The following is a 17,871-nucleotide window of genomic DNA, read 5'->3' as shown; positions in this document are numbered from 1 at the left end:
CGGCGCAGCGGCCACCGCTGCCCCGGCCCGCGGGGCGCGCCCGCCCCCGCCCCCCGGCCCCTGCGGAAAGTTGTCCCTGGCCCCGGAGCCACCCGCCTCCCGCCTCCCGCTTCCTGCCCCGCCGCCGCCGATTGGCCCGCCGCGCGCCCAGGAATGCGAGCCATCCCTTTAAAGGCGCGCGCGGCGGCGGCGCCCACAGTGTCCCGGCAGCGCTGCCACAGCCTCAGCAGCCTCTCGCCCTCCCGCGTCGGGGCTCCCGCGGGAATTGGTCGCCGCTACCCGGAGGCCGGCGCTGACCGCCCGGATCGTTCTTCCCGCTGGTGAGTGCTGAGGCGGCTCCCGCCGCGCTCGCTGTCCCGTCCGAGGGCGGCTGGGGGCACCTGCCCCTTCCCCGCCGCGCTTCCTCCCTCCCTCCCTGCCTGCGGGAGCCGCGCTGGCGCCGGGACGCCCGGCGGGGGGTCCTGGGTGCGACGACAGCGCGGTGACCTTCTTACCTGTGTGTGTCCCCAGGCTGGTTCGGAGGCAGACCTTTGCCATGGGGCCAGCGACTGCGCTCTGCCTCCTGCTCCTCGTGCTCGGCGGCTCAGAGACCAAGCGCACCGCAGGTAAGGCCAGCTCTGTGCTGGTCCCGGAGCAGGCAGAGAAGGGGGAACAAAAAATAAAACGCTTCTTTGGTGGCTGTTCGGGCAGATGGAGTTGTGCTCGGTGGTGAAGAGCTCCAAAGCTTTCAATGAACAAAACCGTTTCAACCTGAATATCAGGTAGTTGGGAATAGAAAACTTTCTCTGGTGTGGCATTTGTGTAACCTTCAGAAATAGGAATGCAGTCTCCAGGACTTGAGCGTGTAGCGTATCCACCTCTGCATTGGGCAGAGGAAAGGGGGAATATAATGTAGGAACTGTCTGAAGAAGGAGTGGGTCAGTAGGGTACCATCATGGTGCCATAAAGAAGCTGCTACTGTGCTTGCTGGCTTTCAGCTGGATTAAGCAAGCTCACTTTGCTGTGTCCTAGCATAGGAATATTGCAGTCAGGACTTTGCTGTCTACTTCTTCTCTGCTACAGTATAATGAGGTGCCAGAATGGCTGCTACCTTTGTGTGTCAGTCAGCAGGTACCTGGCACTCCTGTGCTGACTGGCTCCTGTACAAGAATGCACATGTTCAGCCGTGCTGCAGCTCCTGGTGGGACTGCTGCACCATCAGAGCTACTGTCTGTGCTCTGATGTGAGATGCTCTGCCATGCACGACGTGTACCAGGAGCCAAAATGTTAAGTAATTGTGGAAGATATGCACCTACTCAGCCTTTTCTTGTCCTTTTCTCATGATGCTTCTCCTGATCTCTCTCTGCAGAGTCCAGGAACGATGATAACAGTGTCTTCGATCTCTTTGAACTCATTGGCTTCATGCGGAAGGGAGGTGGGCGCCGGGCACCCGGGGTGTACCTGGTGAAAGGACCAGAATCCTCCAGCCCTGCTTACCGCATTGAGGATGCCAGTCGCATCCCTGCTGTCCCTGATTCAAAGTTCCAAGACTTATTAGATGCCATTCATGCTGAGAAGGGCTTCATCCTCCTGGCCACTCTCCGGCAAGCCAAGAAAAGCAGAGGCACTCTCCTGTCTGTGGAACAGAAAGATGGCTCTGGTCATGTCTTCAGTCTAGTATCAAATGGCAAGGCAGGCTCCCTGGACCTGAGCCTTTCTGGTGATGGCAAGCAGCAATTAGTGTCAGTAGAGGATGTCTTGCTAGCTACAGGACATTGGAAGAATATCACCCTATTTGTGCAGGAGGACCGAGCTCAGCTCTATGTGGGGTGTGAAAAAATGGAGAATGCTGAACTGGACATCCCCATCCAGAACATCTTCACTAGGGACCTGGCTAGCAGTGCCAGGCTCCGTATTGCCAAAGGGGGAGTCAATGACAACTTCCAGGTAAGACTTTCACCAAGGTTTTTGCCTAGTATTTTCAGTCATCTGCTTTGAAGGTGCATTAGCTACTCAAAACAGCCTAAAAAGCTACAAAGACCTCTAAATCTAGTAAACTTTAATAATGCCATTTGAAGGATGAAGTATTAGATTTGTAGGGATGGAACTTTGTGCAGCAATAAGAAGGCACTAAAGCTTCAACACAGGTAGTTGTAACTTCATTGCTCAGCTTTTTATATGAGGTTCAGAAATTTGTGGGGTTTTTTTCTTCCTGTCTGGAGAGTCGCCAGGTTCTTGTGATCAAGGATGAGATTGTTAGGAAGCAGGGCTTGTTTCCATTAAAGAGACTAGAAAAACACTTTTCCATATGTCTGTCACAAAATTACTCTTAAAGATCTTACATGACCTTCAGTCTCTCCATGCAAGTGGTACTTCTTTCCCTTGAGGTTGCTGCAAGTAGCTGTAATTCTTCCTCCATCCACAGGGACTGCTGCAGAATGTGCGGTTTGTGTTTGGAACAACTCTGGAAACTATCCTGAGGAACAAAGGCTGCTCCAGCTGTAAGTTTACAATCTTCTGAATTCAATGACCTATTAAAAATAAGATTTCTCATTAAATTAGAAAGACAAGTTGAAACAGAACTCAGAAGTATGCTGACATGCAAATCCACATTGCATAAGATATAAGATTATATTTCTGCAGGCACCCTTGTGAATCTGGTGGCAGCTGTTTAGCAGGTGTTAGCCTGGAATGATAGATGCACATGGTAAAAAAATGCACTTACTATGTCTGGTTTTTCTCTTAGCCACTAGTGCAATCATTACTTTGGACAATCCTATCAATGGTTCCAGCCCAGCTATCCGCACTAATTACATTGGCCATAAAACAAAGGACATCCAAGCAGTCTGTGGATTTTCCTGTGATGAACTAACAAATATGTTTGTGGAACTGCAAGGGCTTCGGTCCATGGTTACAACACTTCAAGACAGAGTTCGCAAAGTGGTGAGTGTTGGTTAAATTCATGGTACCTTTTAATAACTAGCACTTAGTGCATTAATTATAACCTGCCTTTTGAGAGGCTGTATAAACAGTAATAAATTTACTTTGACTTTTGTGAAAAACAATGTTTTCTGTATTAACTTCTAAATATCTTCTCTTTGCTTCTTACACTCCCCCCCCTCAAGACTGAAGAAAATGAAATCATTGCTAAAGTGGTCCAGATCACTCCTGGAGCATGCATTCATAATGGAATCTTGCACAAAAATAAAGATGAGTGGACTATTGACAGCTGCACTGAATGTACTTGCCAGGTAAGATTCCTCACATGCATAAATCTTCTGAATAAAAACTCAGGAGGAGGAATTAACAGATATTTCTAAATTATATTCTTTGTTAGAAAGAGTGAATCATACACAGAACTGGGCATACTAGAGCACCCATAGAATTATTCAGTTTGTTTCATTCTACTAGATCTCTGGTATAAAGGCAGCTTTCATGCAGTGTTACAACAGCAGTATTTTAGAAAACTGTACAAAACGTTGTTCTAATATGGCTATTAACACCCTTTTAGTTCCTTAATTTGGGGAATGCCTGAATTCTTTACACAAGTTCATAAGTAAACTAAAAGTCAGCATCAATACAACAAATGTATAGTTTCCTGGAATACTTTAGATCTACCTTCTGTCCTCACTGAACCTCCTGCTGGCTTAGTAGGATAAGATGTTCTAGTACTCAGTAAAGGCACTTAAACTTGGGGTGTTTATCTAGCAAGTGTTTCTAGCTGTTTCCTATTAACTGTTATAGATTATATGGAACAGCAATCCCTTTCAGATTTCAGGTTAGCTGTTTAAATCCCAGGATTGCCTGGGAAGATATCTATGCTTTGTTTCACTTCTGCGGAATGTTGTAAACATACACATAACACACAGTTTCAGGGTTTCTTTAAACTATTTGCTTGTTCCATTTAAGTATACCCTAGCAAAAGCTTCTTGGAGTACCAGTCTACCAAAGAATGGGTTAACTAGCCTGCCAATCCTTAGAAATTAAAAGCTATTTGTATGTGTGCAATTTAAGGCATCTCAAATTCTGCATCTGCTTCTTTAGCTCTTGACATCTTTTGTCTTCTAGTCACCAAATGATACTGACTTCTGCATCTGCCTCTTTCCTACCGACCTTCTTACTAAGTGTTAGCTGTAATTGCCTTAATCTAGTCATTTGCTTGGGGAGACTAAAATAGTAATCATGAGAGCATTCTTCTGACCAAGCTGCTACCTTCAAGAAACAAAACTACAGACTGCCCTTTAGCTCTCATTGAGATTGGAGGTGGGTGTTCTTACCCTGCCTGTTTGGCTTACAGATCAAAAACCTCTAAGTATAAGTTATAGATTTCATAGCTCTTGAGCAGAGTCTACTGATCTCATTTTATCTCTACCATATAATTAGCTTAAATCCATATTAACTGAAAAGAAAGTTGGCTTCTCATTCTTGTTTTGTTTCCTTGAAGTCTGACCTTATACTTTGGGAATCACATAATAATCCTTTACTCTAGCCAGGATCTGCTAGCTACTCCTGATAAACTTCTGCAAAACAAAACCAAAAAATAATGTGTGAGAATGGAAATGAGATGAAGTTTGATGAAAATGCCTGGGACTACCCTTGGGTTATATTAGCTCTAACTACAAGGATCTCTTTTAGATATGCTATTGAGTTTTAAGTGCTGCAGAAAAGATCTCTATTATTTAACTAGACTCTAGACATTGTTTATATTCCACTTGCTTATTGCAATTCTCACAATTCTTTATAGAACTCTGCTACTATATGCCGGAAAGTGTCCTGTCCTCTTATGCCTTGTTCCAATGCCACTGTGCCTGATGGGGAGTGCTGTCCCCGGTGCTGGCGTAAGTACTTAGTTCATTCACACTTCTGTAGCAGTTGGCTTCATCTAACTAGACACATGCTGCTCAAAAGTATCCCACAACTGGATATACAAGGATAACTTTGCACTGCTGAAGTACGGTTAGTCTGATACCTCTTTGAAGTTAATCACTTAGGTGGTTCACGTTCAATATTTTCTACAATGCACAACATACTGAAATATTTGAGTTCATGGGTTTTATTTTGTCCAAGAAAGGAAGGTGCATGTGGCTTTTGAGGGCAGCTGTGACCTTTTTGATGGAGAGAGGTGTGGGAGAAAAGACTATGAAAAAACATGTACATGGAGTCTTATTCAGAGCTGTATCCCTTTGCAGCTAGTGACTATGCTGATGATGGATGGTCTCCTTGGTCTGAATGGACCTCATGTTCTGTGACATGTGGTAACGGAATTCAGCAGAGAGGACGTTCCTGTGACAGTCTCAATAACCGCTGTGAAGGGTCTTCTGTGCAGACTCGGACTTGCCACCTTCAGGAGTGCGATAAGAGATGTAAGTACTTAATCTACTCATGCTGGTAGTAAAACGTAGGCTGCTTTTACTGGCTTGATGTTAACAGCAAAGATTACCATGTAGTTCTGTTGCTGGTGTGGATCATTGGCTTCTAGCTTTAAGGACTTTTATTAATCAGGTCAAGGGAAGCAGATAGTGCAGTAAACAGGCATGTTTGGGCACTGCTCCCAGGATAAAATTTGACACCAGTTTAGTTATGAAATTTCTTTAGCAACAAAACTTGATCTGTGACCGTGCAGAGACTATCCATTATATATGGAGTCTTTGGTGCAGTTCTGGTGCTGGCTACGTTCTAGGTGCTCTGCAGCTGAAGTCTTCAGAAACTATTAATAACAGACATCTCTCTCCTGTAGTTAAACAGGACGGTGGCTGGAGTCACTGGTCACCATGGTCGTCATGTTCTGTCACTTGTGGCACGGGCATCATCACTAGAATTCGTCTCTGCAACTCTCCAGTACCACAGCTGAATGGCAAACCTTGTGAGGGTGAGGCAAGAGAAAACAAAGCCTGCCAGAAAGATCCTTGCCCAAGTAAGTGTGTCATGGTGATAACTACTATTTGGTAGCTTAAATGAACTTTCAGAGTAGTTGCTATATAACCTAGTTCTAGTATTCTTCTCTCTTTAAACTTAGAGGTGGGCTACATAAAACCTCACAGGTTAGTTTCAGATGAAACTAAACTATTTTCTATGCCTCTTCCATGGAGCCCATTAATTCTGTCACTTATGTTGGAACAATGTCTGAAGTGCTCTCACTACAAAAATAATAGTCCTAAGCAGGTAGAAACTAGTTGTAGCACTGAATTTAAAGCTATACATGTCTTCTAACTTCTATCTTCCTTTAGTTAATGGCAACTGGGGACCATGGTCTCCATGGGATGCTTGCACAGTGACATGTGGAGGAGGACTTCAAAAACGTAGCCGTCTCTGCAATAATCCTGAGCCTCAGTATGGTGGGAAGACTTGTGTAGGTGAAGCTAGAGGGACTCAGGTCTGCAACAAACAGGACTGTCCAATTGGTGAGTATCCGTTTTCCCATAAACATCTGAAGATCGTTGACAGTCTTGAAAATATTGATTTAAAAATTTTACATAAGTCTGTAAAAACATAAGTGCTAGAATTTTAAACCAGGATATAAGTCAAATACAGTACTGTAGCAGCATGGTAAGAATCCCTCACTGTAACATTTTCTGATTTGTTTCACAGATGGGTGTCTGTCTAATCCCTGCTTCGCTGGGGCTACATGTACCAGCTCCCCTGATGGTTCCTGGAAGTGTGGTGCCTGTCCTGCTGGCTACCACGGTGATGGTGTTCACTGCCAAGATATTGATGAGGTAAGAAGAATATAGCTTGGCCCTTAAAAGGGAAGGAAAAAAGATGGAAAGGGAGAATTGAATCAGTGTTTTCTAATGCTAACTGTTGTTCTCCTCTATCTCAAACTCCTGTTTCAGTGCAAAGAAGTTCCTGATGCCTGCTTTGTCTTCAACGGAGCACACAGGTGTGAGAATACTGAACCTGGGTACAACTGTCTGCCTTGTCCACCACGTTTCACTGGAACACAGCCATTTGGTCGCAGTGTTGAGGATGCCATGACTAACAAACAGGTATTGTCAACTTGAGAACTGTTCTGGGTTGTGAAATCTCACAAAGTTTCTAAAAACAAACAAACAACCGCCATAAAACAAACAAACGGAAAAAAAGAAAATACCTATGCTTTTTAGGCAAGAAGGACTTGATATGTCTAATAAAATACCATCTTCTGTGATTCAGAACAGAAGGAGCATTAAGCAGTTTCTATTGGAGTTCAGAATGAGTTTTAAGTATAAGTGCTCTCCCCAACCATGGAGGGTTCAAATGTTATACACAATTTTAGTAGTAATTTAGGAGTAAATCAGTATTCCCTAATGATACAACAGTATGTGCCTCAAAGGTATCTCAGTGCTTGGTTCCATTTGAAAATATATAAGGGTTGAACAAGAGAAATAATTAGTGCCAAGACTGGTACTGGAGTTGGGGACTGGAAGAATGTCATGCATGAGGCTTTTTCTTTCCTGATTGAAGGATAAGGATTTATTTGAATTTCTGAAGGGAAAATGAGGGATAAAATGATGTTTTTTTAGTGAGTTTAATTTCTGTATGGTCTTCTAGGTCTGCAAGCCACGTAATCCATGCACAGATGGAACACATGACTGCAACAAGAATGCCAAATGCAATTACCTTGGCCACTTCAGTGACCCCATGTATCGCTGTGAATGTAAACCAGGCTATGCTGGTAATGGCATAATATGTGGAGAAGATACTGACTTGGATGGATGGCCAAATGAGAATCTTGTTTGTGTTGCCAATGCCACTTACCACTGTAAAAAAGTGAGTTTATCCTCTTTTCCCATCTACCATTATAACAGCCTGACTATGTAAGAAATGTACAAAACTTGTTAGGTTTGGAGTATAAAGCCAGTCTCTGTCTAGTTAGGGCTATTAAACTATCTTGTCTGCAAATAACCCTCTAGAGATAGAGGAGGTGTAGGGATACCACTGTCAAGGCATTGCTAGGAGGCTCTTGCTGTTGCTGTATTGCTTTATATATTCTTGCATCTGGGAAAAGATGAAGCCTGACACAATTATAAAAACTTGTTGTAAATGTTCTAGGAAAATTCTAGTTTAGGCTATACCTATATCAGCTTTGCTCTGACATATAGTTATCTCCAAGGGAAGAAAAACAGGGTAAGATTCTTAAAAGCAACACAATCTTTATTTTAAAAACTATTTGCACTGTGGCTTTCTAAGACTTATCACAGTAATGACTAGCTTAAATTGAGAGAATTACAGTAAGGTAACACCTACCTCGTTGAGGTATTAGATGTTACCTGCTCAAATCCCTGTTGTATTCACACCAGGAGTGAATGCATCTGTGTACTTTATTCTTTCTAGGATAACTGCCCTAATCTGCCTAACTCTGGGCAGGAAGACTATGATAAGGATGGGATTGGTGATGCCTGTGACAATGATGATGATGATGATGGCATTCCTGATGACCGGGTAAGACAACAGAAAAGAATAGCCTTTGAGAATGTGGATCTCTCATTCCTCTTCCTAAAGGTGGGGTCTAGCTTCTGACCTTAATCTTAAGAGAGGACTATAGGAAATTGCTGGCACTGACAGCTATCCTAGAAACCTTTGTCCTGCAGAGTTATGCATATCTAACTTTCTGCAGCTGTTTGAGCTTTGGAAGTGAATTTTCATTTTTATTCGGCCATTCTTACACTCATGTAAGCAATGGGGTGTTTTGAGATAGTAGCGTTCCAGTCTTAACTGTTTCCCTGCCTTTATTTCTTCTGGTTAAAGCTTTAATTTGACTTTTTAAAGCTTGACTTCTGTCTTGCTTTTTCAGGACAACTGTCCATTCATCTACAACCCCCAGCAGTATGACTACGACAGGGATGATGTTGGTGACCGCTGTGATAACTGTCCCTACAATCACAACCCTGATCAAACTGACACTGACAACAACGGAGAAGGAGATGCATGTGCAGTAGATATTGATGGAGATGGTAGGTGGCCTCTAATCACTCCCTTAGATGGTTTTCTACTCACTGAAGAATCAAAGGTACCCAATGTACCACTGATTTCCTACAAAAGTTTCATCCCTGAACACAAGTTCTCCTGTGGTGGTTTCAGGACATGAAGGCTACTGAAGGAACAGTTAGGGCTAATGGAAATTCACTTTGGAATGTATACATTTTGGCACAGTTCAATTCTAGCTCCACTCTCACAGGCAGTAGGAACAGAAGTGTGTGGCAGAGCTAGTGATGAGTCAAGTTTTCAGAGCTTTCAAATGCTGTTCAAAATGCTTTCAAAAATGTATCAAGAAGTGTGTGAGGCTTTACACAGTCCTTTGCAGCATTTAGATGTCTGACTTTCATTCGTGAACTTTTCTTAATTTTGCAGGGGTGCTTAATGAAATGGACAACTGCCAGTATGTCTATAATGTAGACCAGAGGGATACCGACTTGGATGGTGTTGGAGATCAGTGTGATAACTGTCCACTGGAACACAATCCTGACCAGGTAGGGGATTTGCATTGTGTAAGTAGAGGACTAGTCTGATAAAAAAAAAATATATGTTGTGTGTTGTAGAAAATATTTGAACAAGTTACACCTTAAATTTGACTTGTCATAAATCATTCTTAATAATTTCCCAAATAGTGCCTTTATCAAATAACATGCCCTCACAGTTTGAACAGCTGTTAGGTATTTTCTGAAAAGTAACTCTAGTGAAGATCTGTGAGACTACTGCTTGTACTTGTCTCCTAAACATTTCTTAGGTTTGTTAGTTGTGGTGATCCTCATAGTGAGAATATGAAATACTTTGGGAGTATGGTATGAAATCTAGGTAGTAGGAACTACCTTCTTCATAGCCTGTAGTGCTCTGTTTACTTAGACACAAAGTTGCACTTCAATCTTTGTCTCTAAGCTTGAGGCAACTGCATTTAAGAAGATAACTTTTATACCAGTAAGTCCAAGGCAGCACAAGTTGATCTTCTCTAAGGAAAAGGTGTATTCAGACAGTTTTAAAATTCCCTTCGTAAGATACAGGGGGATTCAGACTCTCAGACAACTTACTGGTTCAAAAGCATTTGAAGGCAGAAGTAGATAAAACCTGTGCTATCCTGTCAGTTAAAAGACTAAGTTTAAGATCTTCAGGGACATGTTTGAAGGGTTAGAAAAGCTAATCAGTGGAATGTAATGTAGTGTGGTCACGTAGCCTAAAAGCAGTGTTGCTCAAAGGTTTTAAACAGATAATATAAAATTTCTTAGTCGTTGTCACTTGTTTTACTACTTCCCCACCTGAGGGAGGGAATTGTCCTTTCAGGCAGCGTTTCTCTTATGACTTTGAAATCTTAATGTAAGACTCTAATGGCTTTCCATACACTTTCCTAATCAAGGTCTAGAAGTGGAGATACTAGATTTCAAATGGCAGAACTAGTACTATTCAAACTGTGTGGTATGCCTCCTGCCTACACCAACACCAGGGTCATCCATCAGTGTTAACAAGACTACTAGACTAAACCTTGAGGCAACCTCAGGGATGACGGGATTGTTTTTATTTCAGAAGCTGATTAAGCAAATGACTGGCTAAAATATGCAATCAGCAAGCACAGCAGTTAATGCAGTCCATGACCACTATGGGAGCAATTGTCTTGACTGATGAATCAGGGGACATGAAGAGCATTATAGGCTTTTATGATAAAGAAAATTATTATATGGTGTAGAAGCTGTAAAACTAAGACTTTATAGTGTCTGTTTTAATGTTACAGTGTCTACTTAGTAGGTACAGAGTAGTCCTACCCTTGTCTGGCCCTTGAAACCACGCTGCTGCCAAGCAAGGTGAGACGTAAAGTACCCTGCATCCAATATAGCAGACTAGTGACAGAAGAGTCATGTGACAGAAGGGAGAAGATAAGCTGATGACCACGCTGCTTTCTGATACTGTGGATTCAAATTAAAACCAGGGCAGGACTAAAGTAAGATAAAACCAGGTAGCACAGGCAGCTTTAAGTGTGTATTAATCTACTCACTACATCCATCTTAGCTCTTGATAAAGCAAGCAGAAACCCCAATTAACTCTAGATATTAAAAATTCTATGTCAGAGACTCCTATCTCAGCCTTCTTTAAGTGGCTTTTTAAAATGTTTCTTTTCTCCTCTCATAGGAAGACACCGATTCTGACCGCATAGGTGATCAGTGCGACAACAACCAGGACATAGATGAAGATGGCCATCAAAATAATCTTGATAACTGCCCCTATGTGCCCAATGCCAATCAAGCTGACCATGATAAAGATGGAAAAGGTGATGCCTGTGACCATGATGATGACAATGATGGTATCCCTGATGACAAAGATAACTGCAGATTGGTTGCCAACCCAGATCAAGCTGATTCTGATGGTAAGATGGCCAGTATCATAATAACATTTTAAGAGTATCTTCCAATAGTTTAAAGATATTTTTTTCATGCTTTTCAGTATTGAACAAAACTTCCAAGTAACAAAAAACTAGGATGTCTGTACTGTTGTTGTAGTGCTTCTCGGGAGTAAAGAGCAATGTAAAAAAGGCCACATACCCAATTTATTCCTAAGTCACTATCAGGCTGGAGTGAAAGGGCATTTATACAGTAGCTGTTGCAGCTTCTGTCGTGTGTCTGCCAGGAGTACCTGGGCAGAGTTCTGCAATTAAACTCCTAAGTTGTAAGACTCAGAAGCAAACAAAGGTGGTGATATAATGGTAAAATTACTTTTATCCTGCAGGTGATGGACGTGGCGATGCTTGCAAAGATGACTTTGACCAAGACAGTGTGCCAGACATTGATGATATCTGCCCTGAAAATGTGGAAATTAGTGAGACCGATTTCCGAAGATTTCAGATGATTCCCCTGGATCCCAAGGGAACATCCCAAAATGATCCAAACTGGGTTGTTCGTCACCAGGGTAAAGAACTGGTTCAGACGGTGAACTGTGACCCTGGTCTTGCAGTCGGTAAGGGAAAAAATGTAACTTTAACAGGCGTTACACTGGTGTTTGGGGTTTTGGTTTTTGTTTTTTTTTGGTTTGGGTTGTGGGTTGTTTTTATTTTTGGGGGGGGGGGCGCTGTTTGGTTGGTTTTGTTGTTGTTGGGTCAGGAGAACCTAAGAAACTACTAGGGAGTTGTTTAAGAATTGCAAAAGAGCAGCACCTAAAGTTTTATCCTTTAATGTTTCCATAGGTTTTGATGAATTCAATGCTGTGGACTTCAGTGGTACCTTCTTCATCAATACAGAAAGGGATGATGATTATGCTGGCTTTGTATTTGGCTACCAATCCAGCAGTCGTTTCTATGTTGTCATGTGGAAGCAGATCACTCAGTCTTACTGGGACTCCACACCAACCAAAGCTCAAGGCTATTCAGGTCTCTCCATCAAAGTTGTGAATTCCACCACTGGTCCAGGAGAACACCTTCGTAATGCTCTGTGGCACACAGGAAACACTCCTGGCCAGGTAAGAGTGGCACTTACTACATGCTAAAGTACTCTTAATGTGATAACATGATTACTCCAATGCAATAACCTACTCTTCTGCACTATAAGACAGGCCGTTCTTCCAACAAGTTAGATGCTTACAGAGGGTCTGCACATGCTGATTAGAATGGCATAATCTTTTTGACAAAGACCAGTAACTTTGTAATTTTCCCCTAATGACTTACTTGAAGCCTTTAATAGTAATAATGATGATTGACAAGGCATCTTTATGTCAAAATAATGGCTATGTTATCTCAGGCCTCTGGTTAATAAGAAAATATTCTTTCATAGGTGAGAACTTTGTGGCATGACCCTCGGCACATAGGCTGGAAAGACTTCACTGCATACAGATGGCGTCTCAGCCATAGACCAAAGACTGGCTACATCAGGTGGGCATCATCCTTTTATCTGAAATAATTATCCACAAGGGAAGTGATGTCTGTAAAGATGTACCTAACAAAAGCTTGTCAAAGATGGCTGAGCTATTGTCTCTTTGTAGGGTTGTAATGTATGAAGGGAAGAAGATCATGGCAGACTCAGGACCAATCTATGATAAAACCTATGCTGGTGGTCGGCTAGGATTATTTGTCTTCTCTCAAGAAATGGTGTTCTTTTCAGATCTTAAATATGAATGCAGAGGTAAGGATGACATTGTATTTAAGAGATCCCATATAAATTCAAGAAAGCCACTGTCAAGAAAAGTAGAATGGATCAAGACAAGACATAAGAGGGAAAGTTCACCCCCTGATCTTTCATGGCTCAATCCTCAAGCAAGGTCTGCAGGCAGATACAGAACACCTTCTTGATAAACTTTTCACAGTTAAAAGTTTAAATGTGTAAAATCTAAGTATATTTCTACTGTGTTATTTCAAAGTATCAGAAATCCATGTTGAGTTCCAGAAATGAAATATATCTTGAATCTCCTTTAAAATGCTGACTAGAATGAAACAACAACAGTGAAACAGGTGGAAATGCAAAATATTGGCTTTAGCAAGCAAAAAACTGATTTTTTTTTTTTAAAAGCAAGCAAAATATAAGATTGTCCATATATTGCAGTCTTGCAGTTTAATGGAGATAAGTGCACACAACTAGTTCCAGGTGCTCTAGTCTTCTGAAGTCTAACTCAAAGTACCTAAGCACTTTGAATTTTCTTTACAAATGTCTCTAGGCATTAATGGCTTGGACATAGTCATGCATAATGCACAGAAATACTTAAATATCTCAATTTTTTCTTTTTCACAGATCCATAATCACAAGGTTGTTGGATTCAGAGACTATTTAAAAATGCTGGTAATTGCACCTTTTGAAACATTTAGCCTTACAAATCCTGGGACCATTATGTTATTCCTTCCTTTCTTCTTTCTTCGTAAATGTGGACTCGAAACACATGACCTGCCTCAAGAGAATGCTTTTGAGAGAATGAAAGTGAGAACATACTTGGTATCTGACCTCTGCTGAAATGGAAGGAAACAAATGTCTTGCAAATGAGAATTGTCTTCACTGAACAAGCACACTTCTTTCAGTAGGAAAGATATTTGTTTGCTGTTTATCACAGTGCAGTGTCACTGCCTCTCTAACTGGAGGTCCCATGGAGTAGCATTTTGTAAAAAGAACATCTTTGGATGTGCTGTGGACTACTTAAACTGAAGACCTTTCATTGTGTGGGGAAAAGGGGTTTTGGGTGGGAGGGGGAACTCTACATCTTTATTCTTTATGGGGGAGAGGAATTTTTTTAAGGAGGGCTGCGGTACCTTGGTTTACATCCATTGAACTTGGAGAAAATATTGTTTTTTATGTCATATCTTTCAGAAGAAAACACAGCCTTACTCTATTTGTGGTGAGCTAGATCAGCTTCTGTAACTACACAGGACAAAACAGATATCCTAAAACTGATTTCTGTCATGGGATGAGGGAAAGAGGACAAAAACTGGTACACTGGATCACACCAGCTTTAGGAGAACTGGGATTTACAATTAGATTCTGTTTATTCCTGATTAGATGCAGATCCTGCTTACCTTTAAATGTGTTTCAGATATGGTGCCAGAAAGCACCACCATCTCAGCTAGCACCGTGCTGTCCTTCAGGAGACTAGCATGTGCTTCACTTGTTATGGTTAAAGAGGCACAAAAATAACAGTAATGAAAACATTCCTTTTCTACATGCCAGAGATGCCTTAAACCCCTCACTTCTTTGGAGGGGAGGAAAAGGGGCCTGTAGATAAAATTGTAAAATATTTATTTTTGCCTATTCTTGATTTATAATGACTGAGGGATTATTGATTAAAACAACAAGAAATGCGTCAAGACTATCCACCTAATCATTGTTACAAGTCTTCATGACTGTAAGATTGTAAATACAGATTATTTATTATCTCTGTTCTATACTGAAACTAGAGGGGGTTTAGTTGAGGAAAAAGAATCTTTTCTGGAGCAGACAGTGCTAATGTACTTGTTACAAAGAGCGATTTTCCCATAAAGGCTTTGAGGTGCAGGGAAAAGTGATGGGGTGGGAAATGAGATGTTTGTTTTTCTCAGTCTGAGCTCAATGTTGGCTTTTCCTTTCTTTGTGCAAGGCAGTTAGTAGCCTGGCAGGCAACTGTTCTCCAGTGCTAAAATTCAAGTCCCTTTAGATGGTAGCAGTTTCTGTCCCATCCATAGTGCTAGAGATGAGGGAATGCCATTTACCATCTTAGTGTTATTCAGTGCTGGGAAATGTCTGTGGTGCTTTACCACGGGTCAGTGGGCCTAACACAAAGCCAGGATACCTGCCCTGAGGAGATTGCAGCGAGAGGCACAATGACTGCCATCAGTAACCATTCAAACCGGCTGTTTGCGCCACTGCATGCTAAGTATTGTAACTAGTGATGTGCAGCTACAAAAGAAGGAATTCTTCACGGACGAGACAGAATTTCAGAAGCTCCTTGCAAAAGAGGGAGAGGGCTTGATGTACATTAAAAGACTGTTTTCTCCAACAGAAGGGGCATCATCCTTATATCTACAATACTTCCTTGTCTTTTCAAAAAAACAGAAAGAAAAGAACATGGTGAAAGTTTTACGTACAAATATTACCTCATTGTTGTGTGACTGAGAAAAACGTTTGGATTAAGAAGAGTTCAAATGTCTAACAAACTTTAAAGCTACTGTAGTACTAAAAAGTTAATGCTGTACATAGTCAAAATTTCTTTGCAGAAAATGTATTCCCAATAAGGAAATGGCATTGGAAAAAAAAAAGTCAAATACAATTTCTAATGTTGTATTATATTTTTTCCTGTCATCTCGTATACCATTGCTTGTATTTTTATAAATTATTTTTCTCATTGCCATTGTAATAGTTAATCACATAATTTTGTAGATAGGCTATTTAAATAATTTATCATGAAATGCTACCTGTAGAGTTAGTATTTCTATTTTTATAAAAAGTTTGCACACTGAAGATTTTTTTGCTTCCCTCCTCCCGATGTTTTTGCTAGCATAATTTTCTAAGAACATGCTTTTTTTTGTAAACATTTTTAACCATTTTCCATTTTAAAGGTGTGTAAGTTGTACAATAAAGCTTCTTACATACAAAGAACAATAAACCACCAACGACATTTATATTTATACTTTTGTGCTCTGGTTTTATTTGTGTTTTGTAATAAATCTCTGGATCACTGCTGTGTTATTTTTGTCAAATTTGGCTTCAATGCAAGATATCTCTATACTCTTTACATTAAAACTATGCTGAGGCGATGCACCTGAGCTGTTCCCTGGGTATAACAGCTGCTCCACTTCAAGGCACTTCCACAGTTACACGCAGGGCGGGCAGCTGGCACATCTGATTCTGAAGGCTGCACTTAAAAGACTTCTGTAAGTGTAGACACAGTCAGGCTGCTCTTGATGCAGCCACGAGGCAAAACACTGAGGGATTTCAATCATACCCAGTCAGGCCTACCCCCTTTCACATGGAAAGTGGCAGCATATTGGCTATTTGCAGGGGCAGAGGAATCTAGACTCTTCAAGACTGAAACTGCTAGTGTGATCAAAAAGCTGATGACATGGCACTATATCAACTTCCAGAACATGCTGCTAAAAATAAGAGCAGTTAAGACTGGTTGCTCAGTCTTTACTTGCAGTGGTTGTCTCATGCTGCTCAGCAAAGCCAGGTGCTATTAGGAGTGCTAGATTCCCACGTGCGAAGTGTATTTAGGGGGTCCTGCAGATCCAGAAATTAATCTTTACGTCTCCTTTTCCTGAGGAGAAAGAGTCCTGTTCTATGTCACTAAACTTTTGAGGGCAGTCATGTATATTTTATTTTTTTCCCACAAAACAAAGAGCTCCTGTGTTGTTTCCACAACATGAGGGACTGCTGAATTTCTGCCCTCACCAGTTACAGGATTGTCTGCTTGACCGGGTCCTAGGAGTGTACTGTCAGTGTAACCCATCTGATTTTATCTGGGGCTGCTGTACCAAATCTCCTGCAGTTCTGATCTCTAACTCTCTTCTTGCCTCCCAAGGACAAATTTATTACATGCATTTATGTAGCTTTTACACTGTCACTAGAATAAAAAAGGCAAGCCACGTGCTTTGTGTTAACCCATAGCTTAAGTAAGTCCACCCACTTTTTGCTTGGTGAGTGTGAATACAGTAGGACATAAGTAGGAGTCATAGTTAAGGTATGTTCAGCCTTGACTTGCCCAAAGAAACAACTACCAAAGAAAAACATGAATAATGGCCACACTTCACAGGGCAGAAACTCTGCAGGTGAAGCCTGTCAAAAATTTGCTGCTCCCAACACCTTGGAGACTCATCAGTGGGACAAGCGTACCAACCAAGGCATGCCACTTCTAGCATTATTTGGTATTTGGCCAACTTTTTTTGCATGAGCAATCTTTGAATTTCAGGCTACTGAAGAGAGCGCAGTGTTTTCTTACCACAGGACGCTCTTCTCAGAGCCCAAGCAAATGCAGTACCTTACATTTTAAGGCAGTTATCTGCATCAAATCTATATTCAACAGGTGTAGCAGTTTAACCTGTAGATATTTATAAGCTATAAAGATGGAAATAACCATAGCAAATCTGCATCTTATGACAATACTGCAATTTTCACTGATATTGGCAGATTTTCAACATAAATTCATTTTGGAAAGGATCGCTGAGATTACAGAAGTGAGCATCTTAAAGTGTCCACAAAGTGAATTCTAGTTCTTATTTCTCATCTTTTCCAAGACAGAAAAAACAAGTGCACAAAGTTGTATAAATATTTAAGCAGAGTTATAAAAAGAGGAAGAGAACTCATTAGAGAAAAGTATTTGGCAAGCAGAAGTCTTGAAGATAAAATCTTCCACAGGAAATCCATAAAATTAGACAAGTATCATAAAGAAACTTAGATTTTCAAATTTAAACAAATCCCAGGAAGTCCAGACAACATTTGTCTTTAATTTTTCAACTGCTTTCAAAGTCAGGAACTGCTAGACTAGGCA

The 17,871-nt window shown here is 41.3% G+C and overlaps 2 protein-coding genes across 2 annotated transcripts in view; one reads left to right on the top strand and one right to left on the bottom strand.

The window, feature by feature from the left end:
- The first annotated feature begins 216 nt into the window (after window positions 1-216).
- Window positions 217-16,065, top strand: THBS1 (thrombospondin 1). The gene is made up of 22 exons (XM_027708765.1): window positions 217-320; window positions 511-605; window positions 1,349-1,926; window positions 2,405-2,480; window positions 2,726-2,922; window positions 3,105-3,230; window positions 4,724-4,817; window positions 5,169-5,342; window positions 5,717-5,893; window positions 6,207-6,380; window positions 6,568-6,695; window positions 6,813-6,965; window positions 7,510-7,728; window positions 8,293-8,400; window positions 8,753-8,912; window positions 9,310-9,428; window positions 11,074-11,308; window positions 11,668-11,895; window positions 12,122-12,393; window positions 12,705-12,802; window positions 12,913-13,052; window positions 13,656-16,065. Exons 2-22 carry the CDS (start codon window positions 536-538, stop codon window positions 13,661-13,663), a joined length of 3,534 nt encoding a protein of 1,177 aa, XP_027564566.1. The 5' UTR covers window positions 217-320; window positions 511-535; the 3' UTR covers window positions 13,664-16,065.
- The window catches only part of FSIP1 (fibrous sheath interacting protein 1), a 93,104-nt gene continuing 82,141 nt past the window's right edge, over window positions 6,909-17,871 (bottom strand). The window contains exon 13 of the mRNA XM_027708784.1: window positions 6,909-7,014. Coding sequence (XP_027564585.1) covers window positions 7,004-7,014 — 11 coding nt within the window. The 3' untranslated portion in view covers window positions 6,909-7,003. The remainder of the gene's footprint in view (window positions 7,015-17,871) is intronic.

This window comes from Neopelma chrysocephalum, unplaced genomic scaffold, assembly GCF_003984885.1.
Source record: "Neopelma chrysocephalum unplaced genomic scaffold, ASM398488v2 Primary Assembly neopelma1_24, whole genome shotgun sequence".
NCBI lineage: Eukaryota > Metazoa > Chordata > Aves > Passeriformes > Pipridae > Neopelma > Neopelma chrysocephalum.
This window is presented reverse-complemented; position numbering and strand designations above follow the sequence as displayed.